Source organism: Oryzias melastigma, linkage group LG1 (assembly GCF_002922805.2).
Source record: "Oryzias melastigma strain HK-1 linkage group LG1, ASM292280v2, whole genome shotgun sequence".
In the NCBI taxonomy this organism is placed as follows: Eukaryota; Metazoa; Chordata; class Actinopteri; order Beloniformes; family Adrianichthyidae; genus Oryzias; species Oryzias melastigma.
Window position 1 is genome coordinate 32,277,226 of NC_050512.1, and position 24,623 is coordinate 32,301,848.

At 42.1% G+C, this 24,623-nt stretch overlaps 2 protein-coding genes across 4 annotated transcripts in view; one reads left to right on the forward strand and one right to left on the reverse strand.

Moving 5' to 3' along the window:
* The window catches only part of LOC112157460 (NACHT, LRR and PYD domains-containing protein 14), a 12,104-nt gene extending 2,049 nt beyond the window's left edge, over positions 1-10,055 (forward strand). The window contains exons 4-13 of one of the 2 annotated variants that reach the window (XM_036214296.1): positions 3,484-5,245; positions 5,431-5,604; positions 5,686-5,859; positions 6,613-6,786; positions 6,997-7,170; positions 7,604-7,780; positions 7,958-8,131; positions 8,260-8,433; positions 8,507-8,683; positions 9,007-10,055. In XM_036214296.1, coding sequence (XP_036070189.1) covers positions 3,484-5,245; positions 5,431-5,604; positions 5,686-5,859; positions 6,613-6,786; positions 6,997-7,170; positions 7,604-7,780; positions 7,958-8,131; positions 8,260-8,433; positions 8,507-8,683; positions 9,007-9,019 — 3,173 coding nt within the window. In that variant the 3' untranslated portion in view covers positions 9,020-10,055. Of the gene's footprint in view, positions 1-3,483; positions 5,246-5,430; positions 5,605-5,685; positions 5,860-6,612; positions 6,787-6,996; positions 7,171-7,603; positions 7,781-7,957; positions 8,132-8,259; positions 8,434-8,506; positions 8,684-9,006 lie in introns of those variants that run through there. The other variant, XR_004948690.1, reaches the window with a different exon arrangement.
* A 63-nt stretch (positions 10,056-10,118) lies between these two features.
* Positions 10,119-24,623, reverse strand: part of p2rx3b (purinergic receptor P2X, ligand-gated ion channel, 3b) — a 15,426-nt gene continuing 921 nt past the window's right edge. Inside the window, exons 1-13 of one of the 2 annotated variants that reach the window (XR_002921091.2) lie at positions 23,488-24,603; positions 19,509-19,644; positions 19,371-19,442; positions 18,500-18,569; positions 18,338-18,431; positions 18,115-18,192; positions 17,906-18,047; positions 15,379-15,515; positions 14,871-14,964; positions 14,722-14,787; positions 14,244-14,439; positions 12,752-12,829; positions 11,450-11,509 (exon numbers count right to left, since the gene is read on the reverse strand). Coding sequence is in view for 1 of the 2 variants with exons in the window: in XM_024289625.2 (XP_024145393.1) it covers positions 11,384-11,509; positions 12,752-12,829; positions 14,722-14,787; positions 14,871-14,964; positions 15,379-15,515; positions 17,906-18,047; positions 18,115-18,192; positions 18,338-18,431; positions 18,500-18,569; positions 19,371-19,442; positions 19,509-19,644; positions 23,488-23,636 (1,242 nt within the window). In the remaining variant the exon portion in view is untranslated. Of the gene's footprint in view, positions 11,510-12,751; positions 12,830-14,243; positions 14,440-14,721; positions 14,788-14,870; positions 14,965-15,378; positions 15,516-17,905; positions 18,048-18,114; positions 18,193-18,337; positions 18,432-18,499; positions 18,570-19,370; positions 19,443-19,508; positions 19,645-23,487; positions 24,604-24,623 lie in introns of those variants that run through there. The other variant, XM_024289625.2, reaches the window with a different exon arrangement.

A 24,623-nucleotide genomic window follows, 5' to 3' on the forward strand; every position in this document is an offset into this window, starting at 1 on the left:
GGGGGGGGGGGGGCTCCAATGGGATTGAAAAGTCTCTGATCTGTATGCAGATGACAGTTTAATGAGATTTAGACAGCTGTGTGAAAAGTAGAATATTGGTAGAAAACATTTCTTCAAGTCTTCATTACTCCTACAGTCCAACACTGAGGACTTAACAATATCTTACATGAGTGGAAAATACATGTTTCACTGCTTTATAATCTGCTTTAAGCTCATTCTAAAGTCCTCTTCAAACAGTTTGAAGCGTAGAAGTCTGAGAGACGACATCTCTGAAGACGACTGGGACACGGAGAAAACGGAGGTTAGACTGGCAGGTCTCCAACATGTTTATCTTCAGAATACCCAGTGGGGATTGAATTATGAAGAAAACGATTCTTTGATTAGTTAACTTTGCAGAATTGGCAGAGAATGAGTAAAAGTTTAGAGAAAGCTTTGATAGTTTCTGCTCCATCATCACTCAAGCTAGAGGGAGAGGTACAGACTACTAATACTTCAACCAGGAGAGACTCAACACTTTCCTGTTCACACAAGCTTATTTATAGCATCTCCTGTTCTCTTTTTATTGCTCTTATACTTTAGCTTTTAATTTGTTTGTTTTACATGTGTTTTTAGCTGTTTCATTGTAAAGCAACCTTGAGAGCCTGAAAGGTGCTTTTAAATAAATGTATTGTTATTATTTACTATTATTAGAACTAAAAAGTGGGATTGAAAGATTTCATTGTGAAGCATTTAACAGTGAATCATGAACAGAGAAGTCTTTGGCGGTTGGGCTCTGGGCCGAGACATCTTGCATGTCGTGTTGGCCTTGGATCTGGTGAACAGACCCTCAGAACCCAGATACTGATGGTAATTAGATGGACCGAACCAAAGGCCCATGAGGAGAATGAGGTGGAGGTGGGCCATGGAAAACATACTTCATTGAACTTAAAGACAGAGATTTGATTGTGATTTGAGAAAGTAAGCATTTAAGCTATTGGCTCAGAGTGGGGACCGATTGATGACATAAGGAGTGAATAAACACCCAGCATGCCTGAGATGAGGTAGATCTTCCTTGTTGAAACTGCGCCAAATAGTGATGGGTCGGTCGCGAACGAAACGGCTCTTTGAACCGGCTCTTTGAAGTGAACGACGCGAGCCGGCTCCTCGCTGGGAGCCGGAAGTCGGGAGCCGTGTCTTTTCCCTCTCACTCCCTTTTTCTCTCCGCATGTCGCACGCGATTGGTCAATATGTGTTTGTGCCGTGTGTGCGCAGAGGAGGGGGTTACACCATAGACTGTATATAAAAGAACTGGACAGACCAACCCCCCTCCTTCCTGTTCCATATAGGAAGTACCACTGGGTTTCATAAAGGCCAAAGTCCCATTGACTTACATTGAGAAACAGACAGTTATTTCTCAGTCATTTTATGTCAGAATAATCATTCTTCCTCTGCTGCTTTCTGCTTAACTTCTTTTTTCTAATCCTAATTTTTTTTTAAAGATTTTTTTCCATTATCACAAGTTATTAGAGTTATAAATTGACCAATCAGATGGCTCAATAAGCGTTTGTGGGTCTGACGTCGACCGTCTGGGGGGTTTGAGTGACAGATGACGGGTAGCCAATGGGAGCAGACTTCATCAATGGGTCCGTGAAGACCTTTTAACACCTACTTTACAATTCAACAATGTACCAATCATTGTCCTACTGTTGTTTTCCTCAATGGAATGTACCGATGCAGCAGTTTAAAACAACAAGAGGAGCATGCTGTCGACATTTTTAGATGAGGATTTACTCTGGAGAAATAGATTTCACTCTGAGGTTATGTGTTTGGACTTTTTTCTTTGTTTAACGGTCGTTTTTCTTTATTTCTCTGTTTTTATTGTAGCTTATGAAATCCAAGTTGCATATATGCGCATAAAATCACCAACCAAAGTTTCATTTTCGCCGAACTTTTCCAGCTTCAGCCTGAATTAGACGCAGCTGTCCGAGCGTCAGAGAAACATTAAAGGACCTGATGGTATTTTCAAACAGAAAAAAGATCCAGCTGTTAGGATGGTTATTTATTTTAAATACCGCTGAAAGCACTTCTCATGTGCATCTGATCAGACGGTAACGTGGCCGCATGTAAAGAGACAAGCTGCTGCTGCGCGCGAGGGGGGACACGCGCCGGTCTGCAGCGTCGTCACCCAAATGCTCCTTTTATCTCGACTAAAAAGAATAAATGTAAGTAAATCCCAAAGGACCGCTGACAGAATCAAATGTTGGGATGGTTCTCCCTCAAAGACTTCAACAATGACTTGTACAATCAGCCCAGTCTCAGTAAAATGCGTACATATTCCACGATTTGGGAAATACCGTGTATAATATACGCCAAAACCGGTTTTTGCGTGCATATAATACACGCGGTCCTAAACGTGTTAAATCTGTTTTCCACGTTTGACACGTCCCCTGGTGGAGCCGTGAGCATCACAGACAGCCCCACAAACGGACAATTTGCTTTTCTAACCCTAACCATAACCATAATCCTAACCTTAACCAGGAACAACGTCATTTAGAAAAGAGCCGGAGGATTTCTGACCACGTGATCAAAACGAAACCTAAAAAGCCATTCTCCCGAGCCGCCGTTATTGAAGCTGTTTACATCCGCGGTCTTGTGGTCGAGGCGTGGAAAGAGGCAGACGGTTGCAATAAACTCACTCCTGATTGGCGACAGTACTTCCTGTAGATTCCATGACTCAGCTATGACTCAGACCAATCACTGAAGATTGTTTGCAAATGGCGGTATCCGTTTCAGGAAGTGACGGTGAAAGCGGCGGCCTACTTTAACGAGGAGAGGAAGTAATGCATTTCCAATGGGGGACCTCAGTGCTTGCTTTGTCCATTATTTTTTACAGTCTATGGGCCAGCCCAATACACAGTCTGGAAGTTGAAGTCCTGCTTTTTTGAGAGACAGCTGCAAACAGGCCCGACCTACTTCCATTGGCTCACCTGACTCATGTCTCATGAGCCACAACTCAAATCTCATGGGTCATGGCTCAAGTCTTGTAACCCACGAGATTTGAGTCACGACCCATGATAGGTTGTGACTCAAATCTCGTGAGTCGCGACCCACGAGACTTGAGTCAGGTGGGCCACCAGAAGTTGGTCGAAAGTGTTTGCAGCACCAGTCTCTACTGTCTTTTTGTGTGGTAACACAGTATCTTTAAACTGACATTTTTAGGCTCTTTTTTATTTTTCCAGATGAATGTATGACCAGCATGTCCATTTTATGATAAAAAGATGTTCAATAAAGAAAGTGGAAGGGACTGTAAAGTGAAAAAATTGCATAAAATACACATTTTGATCATATTTTTGCATCTGATCATGGATATAAGCATTTGAATGCATCGATTTAACATCTCAGGCACTTGTCCACCAAAAGGTCACAGTCTGAAGAAGCTATGTGCATCACATCAGGACACATTTTAATCCCTCGATCTCACTGTCTTCTTTCTTTTCTTATCAGATGTTGTGAAGGAGAGCTTTGATGAACATCAGACCAACCTGAGAAGAAGATGCCAAAGTGTCACTGAAGGAACTGAGAAAGCAGGAAATGAAACGCTCTTTCATGAGATCTACACGGAGCTGTACATCACAGAAGGACTCCCCACCCCCCACCAAACTCCAATCAACTGCCACCAGATGTTTACGCCTCTGAGTGACCGTCACGGGTCCATCCGAGTGGTTCTGACCACTGGTGTGGCTGGAATTGGGAAAACCTTCTTGGTGCAGAGGTTCACCCTGGACTGGGCCGGAGACGTAGAGAACTCAGACGTCAGGGCGGTGGTTCCTCTGTCTTTCAGAGAGCTGAACATGATCTGTGATGAGCAGCACAGTCTTCTCACGCTGATCCAGTGGTTCCATCCAACATTCCTGAAGATCCCAGCGGAGCAGCTGGGAGTCTCCAAACTTCTGTTCATCTTTGATGGCCTGGATGAGAGCAAACTTCCTCTGGACTTTAAGAGCAGTCCTGTGGTGTCTGATGTCACGCAGAAGACCTCAGTCAATATTCTTCTGACGAACCTCATCCAGGGACATCTGCTCCCCTCATCGCTGGTGTGGATCACTTCTCGGACCGCGGCAGCCAATCAGATCCCACCTACCTGTTTGGACAGAGTGACGGAAGTGCGAGGTTTCCGCAAAGCACAGATGGAGGAATATTTCAGAAAGAGATTCAAAGATGAAGATCTGTCCAGCAGAATCATCGGCCTCATAAAGAAGTCCAAGACCCTTCAGGTCATGTGTGAGGTCCCAATCTTCTGCTGGATCACTGCTGTGGTTCTGGAGAACATGCCGACCATTGAGAAGAAGGCAGAGCTGCCTCAAACTCTGACCGACATTTACTCGCACTTCCTGATGGTCGTGTCAAAGAGGCGGAATGAGAAGTTCCAGCTGACGGAGAAGGACAAGGACGTTCTCCTGAAGTTGGGGAGGCTGGCGTTTGAACACCTGAAGAAACAGAACATCCTGTTCTGTCTGGAGGACCTGCAGCAGTGCGGTTTGGACGTCACAGAGGCCTCGGTCTACTCTGGAGTTTGCACTGAGATCTTCAGAAGAGAGTGTGAGATCTTCCAGAAACCGGTCTTCAGCTTTGTTCATCTGAGCGTCCAGGAGTTCCTGGCTGCAGTCTACGTGTTCCACTGTTACTGCAACAGGAACATGGAGGTTCTGGAGGACTTTATTGGGTCCTTCCAAGAAGGCTCAGCTCAGCCATCCATCATAAAAAAAATATTTAAGCCTTCCAAACCAGAAGATCCACATGTTCCTCCTCTGAACGTGTTTCTGAGCAGAGTCATGGAGAAAGCCATGCAGAGTCCAAGCGGCCACCTGGACCTGTTTGCTCGGTTTCTTCATGGCCTCTTGTTGGAGTCCAACCAGAGACGTCTGGGCCTGCTGGGTCATCAGAAGCAAAACCCCCACACCCTCCAGAAGGTCATCAGCTCTCTGAAGGAGATGAAGAGTCCGAACATGTCTCCAGACAGAAGCATCAACATCTTCCACTGTCTGATGGAGATGAAGGATCTCTCCATTCAGCAGGAGATCCAAGACTTCCTGACATCCGGAATCGTCTCAAAGAGGAACCTCTTGGAGATCCACTGCTCAGCTCTGGCCCACATGCTGCAGATGTCAGAGGAGGTCGTGGATGAGCTGGATCTGAGGATGTACAACGCGTCAAATGAAGGTCGACTGAGACTGGTCCCAGCTGTGAGGAACTGCAGAGCAGCTCGGTGAGTTGAGAGGTTGTCTTTGTTTCACACGAGGAAGAAAAGAAGTCAGCATCATGTTTGAGGTTTTCATGGTTTTTGTGGATGTAGATGTTTTTGGTTGAATACGTCCGTCTCAGCTTTGGTCTTCTCCGCTTCAGTGATGGAAGCTGCAGAGAAGATTTAGATCTGTTCTTTCTGTCGTGCAGACTTTCTGGATGTGGACTTTCTGAGCCTCACTGTGAAGTTGTGGCAGCAGCTCTGAAGTCCAACCCGTCCCATCTGGCAGAACTGGACCTGAGCAACAATGTTCTGGAGGATCCAGCAGTCCAGCATCTGTCAGCTGGACTGGAGAGTCCGAACTGTAACGTGGCAGCTCTGAGGTAGTGTGCATGAGGGCAGGAGATGCTAGGATGAAACCTGCAGAAGCTCTTACCCCCCACCGGTCTTCATGTGTCCCTCAGGCTGAAGGACTGCAGACTGTCAGCAGCCGGCTGCTCGGTTCTGCTCTCAGCTCTGAAGTCCAACCCGTCCCACCTGACAGAACTGGACCTGAGCAACAACAACCTGCAGGAGCCAGCAGTAAAGCAGATATCTGATCTTCTGGGAAGTCCAAACTGCAGACTGAAGATGCTCAGGTCAGCTGACACCTTCATGAAGAGACCTGAAAGAAAGATCTAACTTAGTTGACTTGTTTTGATTGGATTCAATTTGAAATAATTGAGTGAAAAAAATTACCTGAAAATGATTTTATAAGATATTTTTATACTTTAGTTTAATTTGATTTGATTGCAAGGAAGTTTACATGATCTATTTTGATAGAATATGTGTGATTGGATATGATGGATTTGGATTGAATACAGTTTGATTTGATTTATTTTGATTGGATATAATTTGATTTTATTTGGATTTATTCAATTGGATCATTTTGATTTGATTGCCAAATGATTGGATTTCATTGGATATTTTTCTATTTTGATTGAATATAATTGGATTTAATTGTGAGGGAGTTTACATGTTTTATTTTGACTGCATAATATTTGATTTGGTTTGATTTGATTTATGTTGACTGAATATTAGTGGATCTGATTTGTTTGGATGAGATTGGATTTAATTTAGAATTATTCGATTGGATAATTTTTGATTTTATTACAAAATGATTTGATGTCATTAGATATTTCTCTATTTTGATTGACTATGATTCGATTAGGTTTATGTTGATTGACTATGATTGGATTTGATTTGTTTGGATGTGATTGGATCGTATTCAATCAAACATTATTGGATTATTCTGATGAAGTCGGATTGTTTTAACTGTATTCAAACGACTGCATGAGTGACCAACCGCGCACGTCACAGAACGTCTGACAGATCATTTCCTCCTTTCTCAGGCTGAGAGGCTGCAGGCTCTCAGAAGTTGGTGGTTCCTCTTTGCTCTCAGCTCTGAAGTCCAACCCGTCCCATCTGACAGAACTGGACCTGAAAGACAGCAAGCTGCAGGATTTAGGGACAAATCATCTGAGTGGTTTCCTGAAGAGCCCAGAATGCACACTCAAGGCTTTGAGGTCAGATCCTGAAGTTTCTAAAGTCAAACTTGTGGGTTTGGGTCCCGCTTCCCAACAGAGGAGCCTCAGATTTCACACGACTTGAACTTTTTTAGAACTGTCATGTGTTGAAGCGCAATCGTTCTTTTCTTTTGGCTGTTATCATTTCTGAACTGATGTTAGTCTTTCCAAGCAGAAACATTCATTGTCTCCTCAACTTGTTTTCTTCAGGCTGGAAAACTGCAAACTGTCCAGCATCAGCTGTTCTGCTCTGGGCTCGGCTCTGACCTCCAACCCTTCACATGTGACAGAACTGGACCTGAGTTACAATGAGCTTCAGGATTCAGGTCTGGAGCAGCTGTGTGGGTTTTTGGAGAGCCCTCAAAGCAGACTGAAGAACCTGAGGTCAGATTTCCGTTTTGGTTTGTTTGACCACCACCTTCGATTGGTCTCTCCTGAACTCTGGTATCAGACAGCAGGTTGTGATTAACGTCCCTGAACGTCTCACAAACCAAAGGCTGCGTTGGAGATCAGAGAATTTTCGGTTGTTTTGGAGAGTGGAGCGTGACGGGGATCATACTTCCTCTGCTCTGCAAGCGGCGCTTGCAGCTGTTAGCCCCTCCCACATCTCAAGGCATCAAAGCATAAAATAGAAACACCAGGAGCTCCTTCTGAAAATCTCAAAAGAATCAGTAAAACCATCTAAAAACCAATTTTCTTGTATGAAAGAAAAATCATTTTGATTTGAAACTGTTGTTTTTGATCAGATTTACAGGTTAAATAAATCTTAACAGTTTTATTCTGTAAAGTTTGCTCAGATGTTTCCACATGTCCTCAGGCTGAAGGACTGCAGCCTGTCGGACGCCGGCTGTGCCGCTCTGGCTTCAGCCCTCACGTCGAACCCGTCTCATCTGACTCATCTGGACCTGAGCTGGAACAACGAGCTGCAGGATTCAGGAGTGAAGCATCTCTGCAGGTTTCTGGAGGCTCCGGACCTCAAACTGAAGACTCTTCGGTGGGTTTTCTGTGTCCAGGATTTACGGTTCAGTTTGTTGTGTGCAGAACACAATCAGAACCTGCTATCTTTGCTCGCTGACAAACCATCCGGGGTTTGTTTTTCTTGGCTTGGACTAAAAATGTAGAGACTGAGTTCCTGAGAGAAGAAGTTCTGATGATGCCCTTTTGTGTCCAGACTGGAGCACTGCAGTTTGTCCCCTGTCAGCTGTGCTGCTCTGAGCTCAGCTCTGAAGTCCAGACCTTCTTCTCTGGCAGAACTGGACCTGAGCTTCAATGAGCTGCAGGATTTGGGCGTGAAGGACCTGTGTGGAGTCCTGGAGAGTCCATACTGCAGCCTGAGGACTCTGAGGTGGGAATGTTTACATGCAGCTTCTGTCAATTTGTTCTCTGCATTTGAACCCACCTCCCAGCCTCAGGGTGGACACTCTACCACTAGGCCACAGCTGCGTTGAAACCCCGTCGTCTGTAAATCTGCAGGTTACAGCTCTGCAGACTCTCAGAGATCAGCTGTGCTGCTCTGGCTGCAGCGCTGAAGCCCCGCCCCTCCTGCCTGACTCACCTGGACCTGAGCAACAATGACCTCCACGATGCAGGCGTGAAGCAGCTGTGCAGCGTGCTGGAGGCTCCCCTCTGCAGCCTGGACACTCTCAAGTAAGCAGACCCACCATCTCTCATGCTGAACGTCACCCTGAGCCGAACATCAAACCTTCCATCCTGGATTCAGGTTGAAGAGCTGCCGGCTCTCCAAGACCTGCTGCTCGGCTCTGCTCGCCGCTCTGAAGTCCAACCCGACGTCCTGCCTGAGAGAATTGGAGCTGCAGGACAACAACCTGCAGGACTCGGCGCTGAAGCAGCTGTCAGACCTGGTGGAGAGTCCAAACCACAAGCTGGAGGCTCTGAGGTCAGTGGAGGGTTCAGGTCTGAACTCAGGTCTGCTCTAGAGTCGGTGAAGGTTCTGATCCATACAGGAGACGATGTCTTCAGGGTGAGTCATGCCATCTGGATGTAGAGACTTCTTTCTTTAAACACATCCATGTGGCTGAAGAAAGGCAGAAGTCTTTAGGTCCAGATGCCAACCTGAAGACCAGCTTCTCACTCAGTGAAACAAAACCTGCTGACGTCTGTCAAACTGTCCATTCCACCTCCTGACCTTCAACCGAGAGCTCCATCCTAGACGCTGATGGACGAGTTCACCTGTTCTCGTCTGTTCCTTCTTCTTCACAGATGGCAGGAATGATGTTCTGAGATGTTCTGGTCCAGACGGGCTGGAGCTCCTTCTACAAAGAAGTTCTTCAGTTTCTTTACTTGTCCTGTCCATCAGATCAGAGCTGAGGCCCTCTAGTGGTGGACAGGTGTTACTGTTACAACAGGGAGTTCTGAGTCTTCAGACACAAGGGGAGTTTATTTGAATAAACCTCTTTTGTATTTGAGGAAAAACCTTTTTAATGTTATATTTGTGAATAATTCTTTTCAGACCACCAGCAGAGAGAGAGAGAGTGGTATCAGAGGTATGGGGGGCAGAGGGGTACAAGGAAGGAGGGGTAAAACTCGATTGGATTTTTTTGGTCTGTTTTTAATTGTAAATCGCTTTGGGCTGTGTTGAATAAAAATAACCTTTTATAAATAAACTTTAATTGATTGATTCTTCTGCAGACAATAATGTTATGGAATGCACAGAATATAAGAATACCATTATTTTTATTTGATTTAATTTTTTTTCTAATTTTATTGTTTTATTTTTCATACATTTCTTGTAAGTATGATGATTAAGAATTTAAAATATTATCAAGAGGTAATTTATTTAACTATTTTAAGCCCCCCCCCACCAAAAAATAATCAATGAGCAAAAAACACAAAAAAAAATGAACCTCAATTCTTCACAAAGCAGTAGAAACACCAACACACAGAAACAACGATTAAAGATCAATAAAATTAATCTAAAATATTATTTATACGCATAGAATTCATCACACAAAATAAAACATAAATAAATCTATGTAAAAATACAATATTTTAGTATTTTTTGACTGAAAAGTATGTCTGTTCTGCTTAAATAAAGCAGTAGAAGAATCAATAGTTTTTTCTCACTAAAATGATAGTTTGACTGAATATTTAAGCTCTTTTTCTTCGGGGCTAAAGGTAATGTGTACTTTAAGACATGTCTGTCACTTTTCTTGGGTGTAAATACTGTCTAACTGAGTGGATGAAGAGTTCCGGATAATTCCAGAATCAGAAACGGTGTAAAGAAGGAAGTCAGTCCCAACAAAACAACAGAGTTTGACATAATTCTGCAGGTTCAACTACAACAAAAACATTTTAGGAAACAATTTACTTTTCATTTCCGTTTATTTTCACATGAATCACATCCACATTTCAAAAAGAGCAGAAAATCTTATTTATATCATAAATTCACATCTTTAATCATTTGAATATGTCTGTTTCTAATAGCTTTAATAATCATGGAGTACGAAACTGTTTAAATTCATGCTACATGTCTGAAGATGAATGCGTCGCTGCTTCAGTATGAACCGCTAAATGGGAAACGTCGAGGTTACTTTCATACGTGATCATGAAAAATATGTAAACTTAACAAGAAATGTGGAATTATGGGAAAATAACTGCAGCTCAGCTGAAAAGGAGCTCCACCAGGTGACCTTTGGGGTCAACACAGCAGAATCTGAACAACTGAGAAGAACCCCTAAAACACGGAGGTGGGAGCTTGATGGTGTGGAGTCAGTTATGGCTTCAGTCAGAGAATCTTCTTGATCCGCATGAAAAAAGTGGGTTTTTATCAGCATCATCCAGAAATAACGTTAATTATCTTGAATTAGTCTATGTTTAATTTCCTGTCCAAACATTCAACCTTATAAAAAAAGATGCGTCTGAATTGATCTAAAACACAAATACGTCTCAAAGCTTCAGCATCTACGGGTCTGATTCCTGAAGTTTTACCTGAATCTGAATTCCTGGAGAGACATCAGCAAAGAAACCACGAACACAGGAGAACACGAGACATTTGATGCAGTTCAGGGGGTACTGAAAGGTCACCATATGTCAGAAAAATTCATGTTACATCCTCAGTAAAAATACATTTGAAAACCTGCAGAAAACGGAGTCTGGCCCGGTTATATTTCAATCTTTTCCTGTTAAATAAAGGAATAAACTGTAAAAACAATCATTAATTTAGATGAAAGTCATCTACATAAAAAACAAACCTCATCACACTTTTTATATTAGAGGACAAACACAATTCTGTTCAATATTCAAACTAAATCAGGTTTTCCTGCTTTGTTTATGCTCAGAGTTCCAGACGGTTTCAAGAAATAAATCAAAAACTTGAAAAACCCAAGAATGAAACCACAAAAGAACCGGTTCACTCCTGTGCTTCTTGTCATAAATGACATCAAACTGATTCTAACTCTGAGTTACAGACAGCCCAAACTGTCACCATGCAGAGTCTGCCATGCGTCAGTCAAAATTCTCCGAGCTGCAAATCAGAAGTGAATGTTTGTGGACAGAAGAGAGCTGGAGGTTTGGCTGCAGGACGTCCAGGACGTCTCTGCTGGACCAAACTCCAGACGACAGCTGCTGCTTCATGGACTCAGCTGTAGCGTCCCAGAGAAAAGGCTCCGGAGTCGCTGGACTTCAGAGGGCTGGACTTTTGTCTGAGCGACATCTGGGAGAGGTACAAGCTGTCGTTCTCGAACTCCTTCGGCTTGTCTGACACCTGAAGGTCACAGAGTCAGAGAGAGAGAAGCTTTTCAGAGAGACGTCCCTTCCATGTCCTCCACTGGCTTCAGGTCAAACCAAAGGACTGCCCGCATACAGGGCAGTCTGCAAGACTGTATAAGGCAGGGGTGGCAAACTCAATCGCACAAAGGGGTCCAATCCAAAACACACCTCAGGCCGCGGCCGAACAGGAGAGACATTTATCGAACACTGTAAAACTGCATTTTTGAAACTTTAAAACGGTAACTTTTAACATATTTATAAATATTAATGCGATAATGCTAGCGTGAACGCTGTACGCTGAATTTGGCCGCTAAAGAAAAGAAAAGCAGAAATTTAACAAAACAGCTAGTATGTAGCTGAAATATTAGCTTAACTCCAAAATAATCAACAAAATCTTATAAATGCCAAAATAGTCCCAAAAGCTGCAGAATGACAATTTTTAAAACTTTCAAACTATAACTTTTTAACATAATATTGAATAATAAAAAGTCAGGAATATTATTCCAGAATAAATCAACTTAAACCTTAAATAACTTTAATATTTTACTCTCTATAAAATATATTTTGTCAAAATTATACAAGTTAGAAATGAGCTCAAGATAACATCGGGTCATTAATAACAATAGAATAAAAGGATCTGGAGGGCCGGATAGAATCACCTGGAGGGCCGATCCGGCCCCCGGGCCTTGACTCTGACACATGTGGTATAAAGTATCTCTATGAGCTGTCGCCCATAGAAAAGCATGTTCTCTCTACGGTTCACAGAGCGGTCTGTGACCTTGAGATTTCATGTTTGACCTCTGCAGGTTTGACCGTTTTCCACCCGCAGACACCTGTATCTATCTACCTGTAAGGACAGCTAAGACTCGTTCATACAATCACTCTTTATTCCCAGGGTACTGAAGGGTCGTCTTTGAGTTTCTCATTGACAGAAAGACTTTTGTGTGTCAGGAATTCCTGCAGAATTCACCTACAGTTGTGCTGCTAGAAACAAAATCACACAACAGATTTCTGTGAAATCATGTCTCATGAATCATGTCTCATGAATCATGTCTCATGAATCATGTCTCATGAATCATGTCTCATGAATCATGTCTCATGAATCATGTCTCATAAATCATGTTTCATGAATCATGTTTCATGAATCATGTTTCACGTCTGTCAAAAATTATTGCTATTTTGAAACAAATCGTTGAGTTTATTTCGTGATTTTTCTTTAGAAACTTTGACCTTTTACCTCTTCAAACTTCTTGGCCTTGTATTGCTCCGCCCCCTTCAGGAAGTTGAGCAGAATGATGTCACACAGAACCGTTCCCTGCAGAACCAGGACAACAAAAGGAGGTTTACCCGTCTGCTTCAGAATCCATTGAAGCTTCTGTCTCTTCTGTTCAAGAAATGACTCACAAATCACAAGTCAGATCAGGGGTCAGGATTATCTAAATTCACTTCTTCTTCTATTTAAACTCCTTTTGACAAACTCAGTGTTCAATAATCTCATTGTGTCTGTATTCATAAGAGCTAACATGTCTGTTTATGAGAAGCAACAACATGTCGTAATGCTAATAGTAAAACGGTTTCTCGTCTATGTCTGAGGATCTAAGTGAAGCGCTGCTTGGCTCTAGTAAATTTCTGTATAAACCAGCATCCACACAGACCAGGTTGGAATGCTCGTGGAAAGGAGCTCTTCTTAGAAACAAAAGAGGCAACAAAAGATTATGTTCTCGCAGGGAAACCAAGATATGAGTGAATTATTGAGCAAAAAAAGGTCCCAATGCAAGATACGGGCATGCTGTACGCTCTGGTAGAAATGATCAGACTCTTTGGCACTGACAATGTCTTAGAACCATGAAGATAACACCATCGTAGAATATTTAACTGTGCCCAGAGTGAAGTGTATACAATCAATGATGCTGTTACCTGTGATCACTATGCAGGAGGTCCACCAAACTGTCAGATAACCAGGCCAATGGGTTTGATGGGGTTTCCAGTGAGCACATAAAGTTTGCCGGTCCTAAGATGTTTCTATTACTTGTCATGAGTTTTACAGCTTTTCTCGTTCATGTTGTTTTGTTTTACCAGATTCTATGTTCTTGTCATGTTAGTTTCAGTCCTGAAGAACAAAGCTGGTAGAATTGGTATCTCTGACAACGATGACCAATAGCCTTGGCAAGTGTAATGTCAAAACTCTTGGAGGTGATCCGGTTGGACAGGATCACAGAGTTCATAGAATCAACAGACGATCAATCTGGGTTTGAAGAAAAGCTTCATACTGACATGTACTCTTCTAGAGAGGATTTAAAGGTACAGAAATCAAAATGAATGTGTTTTCTTTTGTTTCCTGGATGTCTCTAAAGCTTTCGACAGTCAATCATAGGAAATTATTCATGAAATGGGTAACGAGAGCTGTACCCAGATGTGCTGTGGGTATTTGAACTCATTGGGACGCTCAACAAACAATCAGGTTAAAGGGATAACCAGGTTTCAGAGCCTTTTAAGATCAGTAACGGGGTGACAGAGGGGAGCATTCTTTCTTTTATTCTTTTTAATCCATATTTGGACGAATTATCTCTCAAACTGAGAGCATGTCACACTCCACCTGCTCTATACTCTCACCACAGATCACAGTGTCATCTGCAAACATTATGATTTCAATCTAACTTCATCTGTCAGTCTGTCCATCACCATGGAAAAAGGAAGGAGCTCAAAGCGGATCCTTGGTGTACTCCTACCTCGATCTCCTCTGTCCTCCTACAGAACCTCACTACTGTCTTCCAGCCCTCATCCATGTCCTGAACATCTCTGAAGTTCTTCTCTGTCACAGACCAGACTTCCTCATACATCAGTTCTTCAAAGTTCTCCTTCCATCATTCATCACACTTGTGAGACCTGTCTTCACACTTCCATTCCTGTCCTTGGTCCTCCTGACTAACCAAACGACACCGATGTCAGTCGTAACCGGGTGTCCACTGACCATGTTTGAAGTTTCTGTTTGAGATTCTCATGAGTGAGTTGTCTTTGGTTTTGCATCAGATGTTTCAACACCAAAGCACTGGATTGTGCCCCCTTGTGGTTGCATATTACAGCATATTATATCATTAGTAATAATAATATCATAACCTCATTGGATCATTCAGTTATAACCAATAGTACACAGTTAGTGTCTGACTGTTATTGAGTCCCAAGACTAAGTGTGGCATCAGGTCTCACCACTCCCACTGATGTGAAGGCTGCCACCATGTTGATGAGGGTGGGGATCATGTTGAACTTCCCTGCCTGCAAGAGAAGAGCAGTAGCCAACGTCTACGGCGTCCACCAAACAGTTTATGGACGATAAAGACTTCCTCTCATGGACTCACGTTTCCATTGACGATCACGTCAAACCTGATGGCGTAGGCTTTGATCAGAGTGCGATAGTCAGTCCCGTTCTCCATCTTGTAATATTTGGCAAACCTGAAGAATCAAAGCAATATTTGAAACTCCTGAGAATACACACACACATATATATATTTGTCCATCCATCAACTCCAAACCCACTCAATCCTTTTAGGGTCATGGTGTTGCTGGAGCCTATCCTAGGTACTATTGGATGAGTATTCCCTGGACATGTCACTAGTCTGTCACAGGACCACAAACCCACATTCACACCTATATGGACAGTTTAGAAACGTCAGTGAATCTATGAAACTTTGGACTGTTGGAGGAAGACGGAGAAAACTCACAAACTCAAGGAGAACATGCAAACTCCACACAGAAAGGTCTCAGCTGGGATTTGAACCAGCACCTTTTAGCTGTGAGTGCCAGCCACTGCACCATAGTGCACCCCTCCAGGGGGAAAATAACATACTGGTTGTCCACATTCCATACCTGAAGTTGTATCCAGGTGAGACTTCGGTCTTCTGCGACATGGCGTCCAGCCGAGTGAAAGAGTACGAAGGTTTGCAGTGCTCGTCTGACTTGTCCAGGTCACACATCCAGCTGATTTTTATACCAATGACCCCTCCCTGGGAGAGAAGGGGGGGCAGCACACTCAGTATCTGATGTAGAGCCATCAAACTGACATACAACCCAGAGAACTGCTTTAGGATGTTCAACATTAAGAGGACACCTGAAGGTCTATTTGTGAGGAACACGTAAAGCTGAGGAGGAACATGTGACCATGTAATATACACAGTATACATACAAGTGTGAGTTTAGAATGTTAAAACTGTGTGCAACAACCAGAATCACATGATTATTTAATCCATCATTGCTCCATCATTAGGCTCAGCAGTCAGTACTGAGTACACTGGTGTGTTCTGAGTATAGAAAACGACAAATGGTGCTATGACACACGGAAAATTCATACAAATATGGTACATTCACACACGTACATTCACACACACGTATATTCACACACGTACATTCACACACGGTACATTCACACACGTACATTCATAAACACTGGTATGGTACTGGTATGTTCAAAAACATGGTACTTTACATTCACACACATGATATTGATACATTCACACACATGGAACATTCATAAAAATATGGCATATTTACTTACATGATACATTTACATTCTTGGTACATTCACACACGTACATTCACACACGGTACATTCACACACGTACATTCACACACGGTACATTCACACACGGTACATTCACACACGTACATTCACACACGTACATTCACACACGTACATTCACACACGGTACATTCACACACGGTACATTCACACACGTACATTCATAAACACTGGTATGGTACTGGTATGTTCAAAAACATGGTACTTTACATTCACACACATTGTACATTCTTAAGCAGAGTACATTCACTCTGGGGGAACTTTCACACACATGGAACATTCATAAAAATATGGCATATTTACTTGCATGATACATTTACATTCTTGGTACATTCACACACGTACATTCACACACGGTACATTCACACACGTACATTCACACACGGTACATTCACACACGGTACATTCACACACGTACATTCATAAACACTGGTATGGTACTGGTATGTTCAAAAACATGGTACTTTACATTCACACACATTGTACATTCTTAAGCAGAGTACATTCACTCTGGGGGAACTTTCACACACATGGAACATTCATAAAAATATGGCATATTTACTTGCATGATACATTTACATTCTTGGTACATTCACACACGTACATTCACACACGGTACATTCACACACGTACATTCACACACGGTACATTCACACACGGTACATTCACACACGTACATTCACACACGTAACATTCACACACGGTACATTCACACACGGTACATTCACACACGTACATTCACACACGGTACATTCACACACGGTACATTCACACACGTACATTCACACACGTACATTCACACACGTACATTCACACACGTACATTCACACACGTACATTCACACACGTACATTCACACACGTACATTCACACACGGTACATTCACACACGGTACATTCACACACGTACATTCACACACGTACATTCATAAACACTGGTATGGTACTGGTATGTTCAAAAACATGGTACTTTAAATTCACACACATTGTACATTCACTCTCTGGGAACTTTCACACACATGGAACATTCATAAAAATATGGCATATTTACTTGCATGATACATTTACATTCTTGGTACATTCACACTCACGGCAAATTCATACTGTTGGAATATTCACAAAAACAGACCAGGTTCACACACATGATACATTCACACACTGTACATTCACATATATGTTACTGATATGTACACTAACATGATACTTGTACATTCACACACGGAGTACATTAACACATGTTATACATTCACATTCATGGTTCATTCACACAAATGCTTGTGGACTTTAAGAACAACTTTCAATCATTCTCTACGTTTGTTCCAAGGTTGAAAAGTGTTTTTCAATAGGTGACTTTTGTTTGTGCAGCAAAACAAACAAACAAACAAACAAACAAAACTGTTTTCCTTCACTTGAACTAGTACATTTGAAAAGCTCCACATTTATCTTCATGAATCATTACAACAATTCAATTCAGTTTTGTTTATATATCCCAACATCACAAATCAATCAGTCATATAATATAAACAATAGTTAACAACTAAACAGACTAAATAAACTGGTTATCCATCCTTAGACTCTCCCTCCCGGTGAGGAAAAACTCCTAAAACGGCAGAAGAAAGTGAGGACTTGTGGAGGGTCAGACTACAGGGTGTGAACCTCTGAAGCTGTTTGGTGAAGAGGGTTTGATGGTAGAACTGGTTCAAAATGAGAGTTTTGACCAACGTTGTGGTCACTGGAAGAAGTCGCTGTGAATTGGTTGAATTGAAACATTGTGAATTCCTGAGGGACTGATGACTTTCAAAATAACGGCGGTTTCGTACCTTTTCTGCCAGTTTGGTGAAGTCCTGGTGGGCGTAGCGGACCACGTCTCCCACTCTGAAGATGGGGCAGTAGGTGTTGTTCTCCATGTCAAAGTTACATCCTCGGATGTAGGTTTTGTTGATGGAGGGCAGGAAGTTCCCCCTGTGAAGGACCACACACAGGTCAGGAGTTCTGGCTGACGTCGGGTCCGGGTTCTAAGGGGTCCTACTTGGTGTAGTTGAACGTTGGGAAGCGGATGCTGTTCTTGATGAAGATGGTGAAGTTCTCCACCTCCATCATTGGTGTTCTGAGAAGACAAGAACACAGAGAGGAAGAAGCTCATCATGGACTTCCTGCTTCTGCTCTGTAGCAGCTTCAGTTGAGGGATTCATGCTGAGCTCTTAGCGACCCGCGCGAGCAGCACCGGCCCCTCAGGAGAACCCAGATCTTACATTTGCACGGTGTCGATCTCGGCAGGACACCAGCCTTTGATCTCACACGTGTTTTTGGTGTCGTTGAAGGGGACGCACCTGCCCGTGAGGATTCCTGCGGGGACAGACACACACCTGACCGTCGGGTCGAGAGGGGGCGGGGGAGGGGCGGGGCAGTTTTACCGTAATCTCCCGGCTTGTTCTTCTTGGGCTCACATTGGCTGTCGTTGTGACAGATCAGCCTTTTCTCACTCTGGGACAAACACGAGGGAAGAGTTAGATCATCAGGAACATTTGGCTCTTCAGACACTGAAGCTTCTGAACACCCTGAAGCTGAAACGTTCTCCAGCTGTCATTCATTCTTACAGGACATGTGGAGATGACACCGCTTTTATTGTGAAAAGGTGAGAATGTCTGTGGCAGAACTCTGACTTCCTTTCTTTAACAGACTTTTCTTCAGGTGACCTTATTGTCAGGTGACTGTGGTCCCGCCCACTCTGAGTGAGGGTGACATCATCCACAGAAAAGGTTTACTTCCTTCTCCAATCAAGCCATTTTTTCAAAATACAGTCATGCTGGAGCCAGACGACGCTAGTCAGCAGTGATTGGTCCAAGTCAGTATGAGTTTCTATGGCAACCACCTCACCAATCAGGAGTGAGCTTGTAGGAAGGACACACCCCTTCCACTTCAAATTTGGCTGCATGAAATCTGTCAAACGTTCTAAACGTTGGACGTGGGGCCACAGGCTCCACCTACTTTTATGGACGCATCTGGTTGGTCAGTTTATAAAGTGAATAACTGGAACTGCAGAGAAAATATCCTGAAAAAATGAGTATTATCAAGAAAATGTTAAAATGTCTCAGAGTAAGAATGTTTATTCTGACCAATAGAGTTTATCTAGCAAACTGGTACTTCCTGTTTGGGGGCGGAGTCACTCATTGATCTCATTTAATGGCTAAACCAGAAGCTTTAATGACAGCTTAGCTTGACTGAAGGTGAAGCAGGCCCTAAAAAGGCGTGCAGGGGTTGGAGGTGGAGTCTGAGTCAGCTGACCTCCGGACACAGTCCCTGGACTTGGTTCTCTGTGGTGATGGTCTTGGTGATGATGCAGAAAACTGAAGCCCCCTGCAAACACAACCACGCTTCAGTTCTGACCAACCAGCCGTGAACGGAGATCAGAACCAGCCGCACCTGCGTGGGAGTGACGTAGTCGGCCACGTCCATGATCTGGCCGTTGTGGACGCCAAAGCCTTTGACCTTGGTCATCACTGAAGACTCGATGGCCGTGTCCCTCGTCTGGTAGGCTTTCTCGCAGAGAAACACCCAGCTGTGATGTGGAGAAAACACGGCGCCGTCATTCACAGACGCTCGCAGATGTTCACAGACGTTCACAGACGTTCACAGACGTTCACAGACGTTCAGACGTTCACAGACGTTCACAGACGTTCACAGACGCTCACAGACGTTCACAGACGCTCACAGACGTTCACAGACGCTCGCAGACGCTCACAGACGCTCGCAGACGCTCACAGACGCTCACAGACGTTCACAGACGTTCAGACGTTCAGACGTTCAGACGTTCAGACGTTCAGACGTTCACAGACGTTCAGAGACGTTCACAGACGCTCGCAGACGCTCACAGACGCTCACAGACGTTCAGACGTTCAGACGTTCAGACGTTCACAGACGTTCAGACGTTCAGACGTTCACAGACGTTCACAGACGTTCAGACGTTCAGACGTTCGCAGACGCTCACAGACTACTGGTTTTCTCCGGTGCGACCAAGAAGTTTTTTTAGGATCTCCATTAAAGAATCCAATGCGAATGTGACCAAATTGAGTGATGTTCTCACGCCGTCTGGTGCCGTTAACAGCTGAAGTTTGGAGCAGACTGATCTATAAAACTGAAGTCACAGTCTGGAAAAGATCAGAGCTTGGATCACTCGATCCAGGATAGGGAAGATTTGGCTTAACTTTTCTGATTCTGATAGAACTGCTGCTCTCAGCTGGTTGTCACATTTCAAAACCTGTCAAGATTCACCCAAAGATTCCTGAAGGTTTTTTGGTGTGAAATGTTGTAAATCTGTTGAATCTCTTCAGACGTTTTTTTTTTCTCACATCTCCATCCTGACCATGAATGAACTCCAGCAGGAACAAACCGTCATCATTCCTTTCTCCTTTCAGACTGCTGGGACTCCCACGAATCAAAGGGACGCCATCCACGCGTCACCACGAAACCTGAGTCCCTGATTGGTCAAAGTTCAACTAGTTTAACTATCAAAGCACTTTTCACATGTAGAGCCAAAAACACTTAAAACGTGTGTAGTGACGCGTGAAGACCCGAGTTTAGAGAAGTCTGAAGTGCACGTATGCAGACGTTTATTATTCTTCTTATTTAAATCGATGGAGTCGGTGAACGCAGCTTCACTAAAGAGGTCACGACTTTAGGAAGAACTGCAGGTTTTAAATTCTTTACTCCTGTTCAGTTCAGTGGTGAGGCAGGAAAAACACACAAAAAACACAAATTCACCAAATGTGTCTGAATATCTCAAAGGACAAAATTAACTGAGTTTTAATGAGGATTTAAAAACTTAATTTCCGACAATGAATCTAAAGTTCTTGTTCATTTTCACTAAAGGTCTTATTTTAATCAACATTTCTACAGAATATTTTTAATCTTAATTTGTGAACGTTAGTGTCACGCTTGAATCAGAGATCTGGGTTTATGTGACTCACAACGTTTTAATTTATTTTCAATTTGTCATTCTTGACTTAACCCCTTCATGCCCAATGTCTCAAATATGCGTCAAATCCCTTCAGCTCCGAAATGACCAACATGTCGCGTCTACGTAAACAGAAATGAGTTTAGTCACAGCTGAGAATAAATTCAGGCCTCAAGGGGTTAAAGAGGATTATGGTCCAGAAATAACACTTGTAGTCTTTAAAATAGGAAAGATTTGGGGGAAATGCAGAAATGTATCTGCTTTACAAAGACTAAAGTAAAACAAACTGATTTAGGAAATCATATTTACAATTACCAGGGGAATACACGGAAACACGAGCATTTGTGGCTAATTTAAGCTTTTATTTTGTCTTCAGAGGAAATGACATCACAGGAAGAATCTGACCAAGATGAATTTTACTGATTGAATTAGCAGATTTCTCACTTCAAACGAGGATAAAAACATCCTGTATTTACATATTTGTATCTTTGTTTTTTGGACGGAGACATTTTTGTAACTTTTATTTTGGAGGTTTTTGAGGGAAGTTTGTGTTTGTTTGTTTGTTGATCTTCTTTTCCAGACGTGATGACGGTCCAGTAATAAATAAATAAGAAATAACAAAAGAAAATAAGAATCTTATTCCTAATATGTCCTGCCTGGATAAATGAAGGTTTAAAATAAATAATTCAATAAAATAAAGTTATTATTTTATTATTCTTCTCCACTTTTTTAACTGGAGCGTAAAACAGCTTTTGGGTTGTTTTCCTGGAGACTTCGGTTCATCTCCAGACAGACAAACCGACTTTTGTGTTCATTGTTACTGTTGTTGTGTGATCTTTCCTGTTTGTGTTTCATAAACGGCGTCGTTGCTCTCCGGTTCCTCCTGAATCCGACCCTTTTTTCTACAGACTCTGATCAACTTTGAGTTTTTATCAAATATTTTTATCAGAGTTTATTTCAAGCAGTAAAACAAAAGAAGGCAAACAAAAACAATCACATCCACGCACAGATATATCAAGAAGAATATTGAGAAAAATAACTGAATGATAAAGAAATACATTTATACACGTTTTAGATTTAGATTTATCTCAAACAGGAAAAAGAAATAAGTTCATTTCATTACAAAAAATGACCAAATAAAGACATGCAGACGTTAAATTCAAAGCAGCTTTTTTATTCTAATCATATCAACTGATAAAAATTAGTTTGTCAACATAAAATAAAGTGAACTTATTTTATCTTTGTGAGGTTAATACTTTATAAGATTTGAGCGAAATATGCAGAAAATGTAACCATAAACTCACACACTACATTTAAATATATATATACACATATCCAGATCACTCATGTATGTTCACACAAAAACACCCCATAATAATCACACATCTTTGAGCTTCTGTATTATAAATTAAAGGTTTGTTTTATTGTTTTAAATGTGGAAATATTGGTACAAGTCCGTCCACAGACACATGAACTTTTGCTTCTCATCATCTGGATTTTAAATTCACTAAATTCCTTCAGTTTGTTATTTTGTTCAAACAGTTTTTGAAAACTGGAATGGAGTTTATTAGTTTATTATTTCTCTTCTTCTACATAAGTTGTGCTGTTTGAATGTTAGGAGGATTTTAACCTGATAAACTCATTTATTTGTTCACAATAATCATCTTTATGAAAGGTTCTGATATCACGTTTTACAGAGAACGCAGTGATCTGTCTCGTCTGCTCAAATCTGATGCCACTTATTGTGAAAAAACATTTAATCTGAAGAGCTTCAAGAAAAGAATCCAAACATGAATATTGCTTAAAACGATAGAAAAACTTTTCATTTCACCTTTTTAGGTCAAAAATCTGACTTTTTAAAATCTTTATCTGCATTGCTATTTATTTTAGAAGATTTTCTATTTTGATATTTTTAGGAGGCATAGAAATATATGTTTAAAATACGCCTTTTTAAAATTATTTTTCTGCTAAATAAAGCAGAAAACAGCAGTCATTTTGATCACAAATCAAATCAAACGTTTCTCTGTGGAAATAAATAAACGTTTGTTTCCGTCAGCAGCAGATTCGCCTGAAAAGAGTCATTTTTTAAGATTCATCTCATTTAATGAAAACACATCTGCTCAACAGAAACCAGAATCATTTGATTCATTTAGAGCCGTAAACGTTCCGGTCGGTTCCATGAGAGAACAAGCAGAAAAACATTCAGAGAAATATCTTCCAAATAAACCAAGAATGTTCTGAGGAAGTTTGACGCCTGATTTACTTTATTTCATCTTTGACGTCTTCATGGTTCTTATTTCAGTCGTTAACGGTTTGACTCCTCCCATGAGGTGAAGATAAATCCCAAATGTTCCAGAGTTCGTCCTAAACAGCAGAATCTCGTCTGCAGCTGACAAAAGCAGAAACCCTTAAGGTCACCCGGTGACCCCACAGGAGCTCCACACTCACCCGACGAAGTAGGTGATGATGAGCAGCTGGACGACGCGGTTGATGATGCCGATGGTCCAGCTCTTCACCACCACAGACTTGGTGGTTTCGTAGGTGAAGAAGTTCTTGATGCAGGACCACATGGTGGATGAAAGGAGCGTTTCTGTCATCTGTGAGTCTGCAGCTGACTCCCTCCGATCAGATCTCACTAACAGCCTCCTTCCTCCGACTCGAGTCTCGTCTAAAAGCCCCCGGAGCGCCCCTCCCTCCAGCCGGGAGCAGCTTTCAGAGTAAAAGCAGATTTAGGTCAAACCACGAGGTCCATGTTGGGAAATACCAATCCCAGACCCCCTCTTCATCCTTTCCTGGGTTCTTCTCAGATTTCTGCAGCTTCAGCTGCTGGGAAAGATTTCCACCAGGAGGATTTCTGTGGAGATGAGTGACCAAAGGTCCAGTTCTTGGTCTTCCTGTCTGTGAATCCAGATCAGACTCCATGAAAAACCTGGACTGATCAAACAAAATCTTCAACGTACCATAACTAAGGAGAAAAGCGGCTCGACGAGTCACTTTTATCCTTCACAATCTGCTGGAATGATCGTGTTAACGGTTGAAAAGTTACATAAAGACTGGAACTCCAGTGTTTAGGATTACTTCAGAACACCTGCTTATCTAAAGTTTTATAAACTATTTTTTTTAGCATGAATGCTTTTTACTGAAGAACTTTACTGTAATTGATGAAGGAATTTGCTGAAAATGCTAAAGCTATTTGTATCCTGCTAACATTTCTAAAGGACTTCAAAGTTACAGAAACTGCATTAAGCAGTCAAAGAATTTGAAGAATTTCTTAAAAAATGCAGTAAAATTTAAGAAAATGTAAACGTATGAACTCATTATTAGTCCAAGTCCTCAATAGATGCCGAATTAGCCAAAAATGTGAGCATTTTACTCAAATGTTAGCTTACCGCCAAAAATGTCCAAAAAACCTCAGTAGATGCCAAATTAGCCAAAAAACGTTAGCATGTTGCTAAAATACTAGCTTAACTGAGAATTAGCCAAAAAAACCTTAGAAGATACTAATTATCCAGAAAGCGTTAGCATGTAGCTAAAATACTAAATAAACTGAAAATTAGCCCCAAAAACCTCAGTAGATGCTAAAT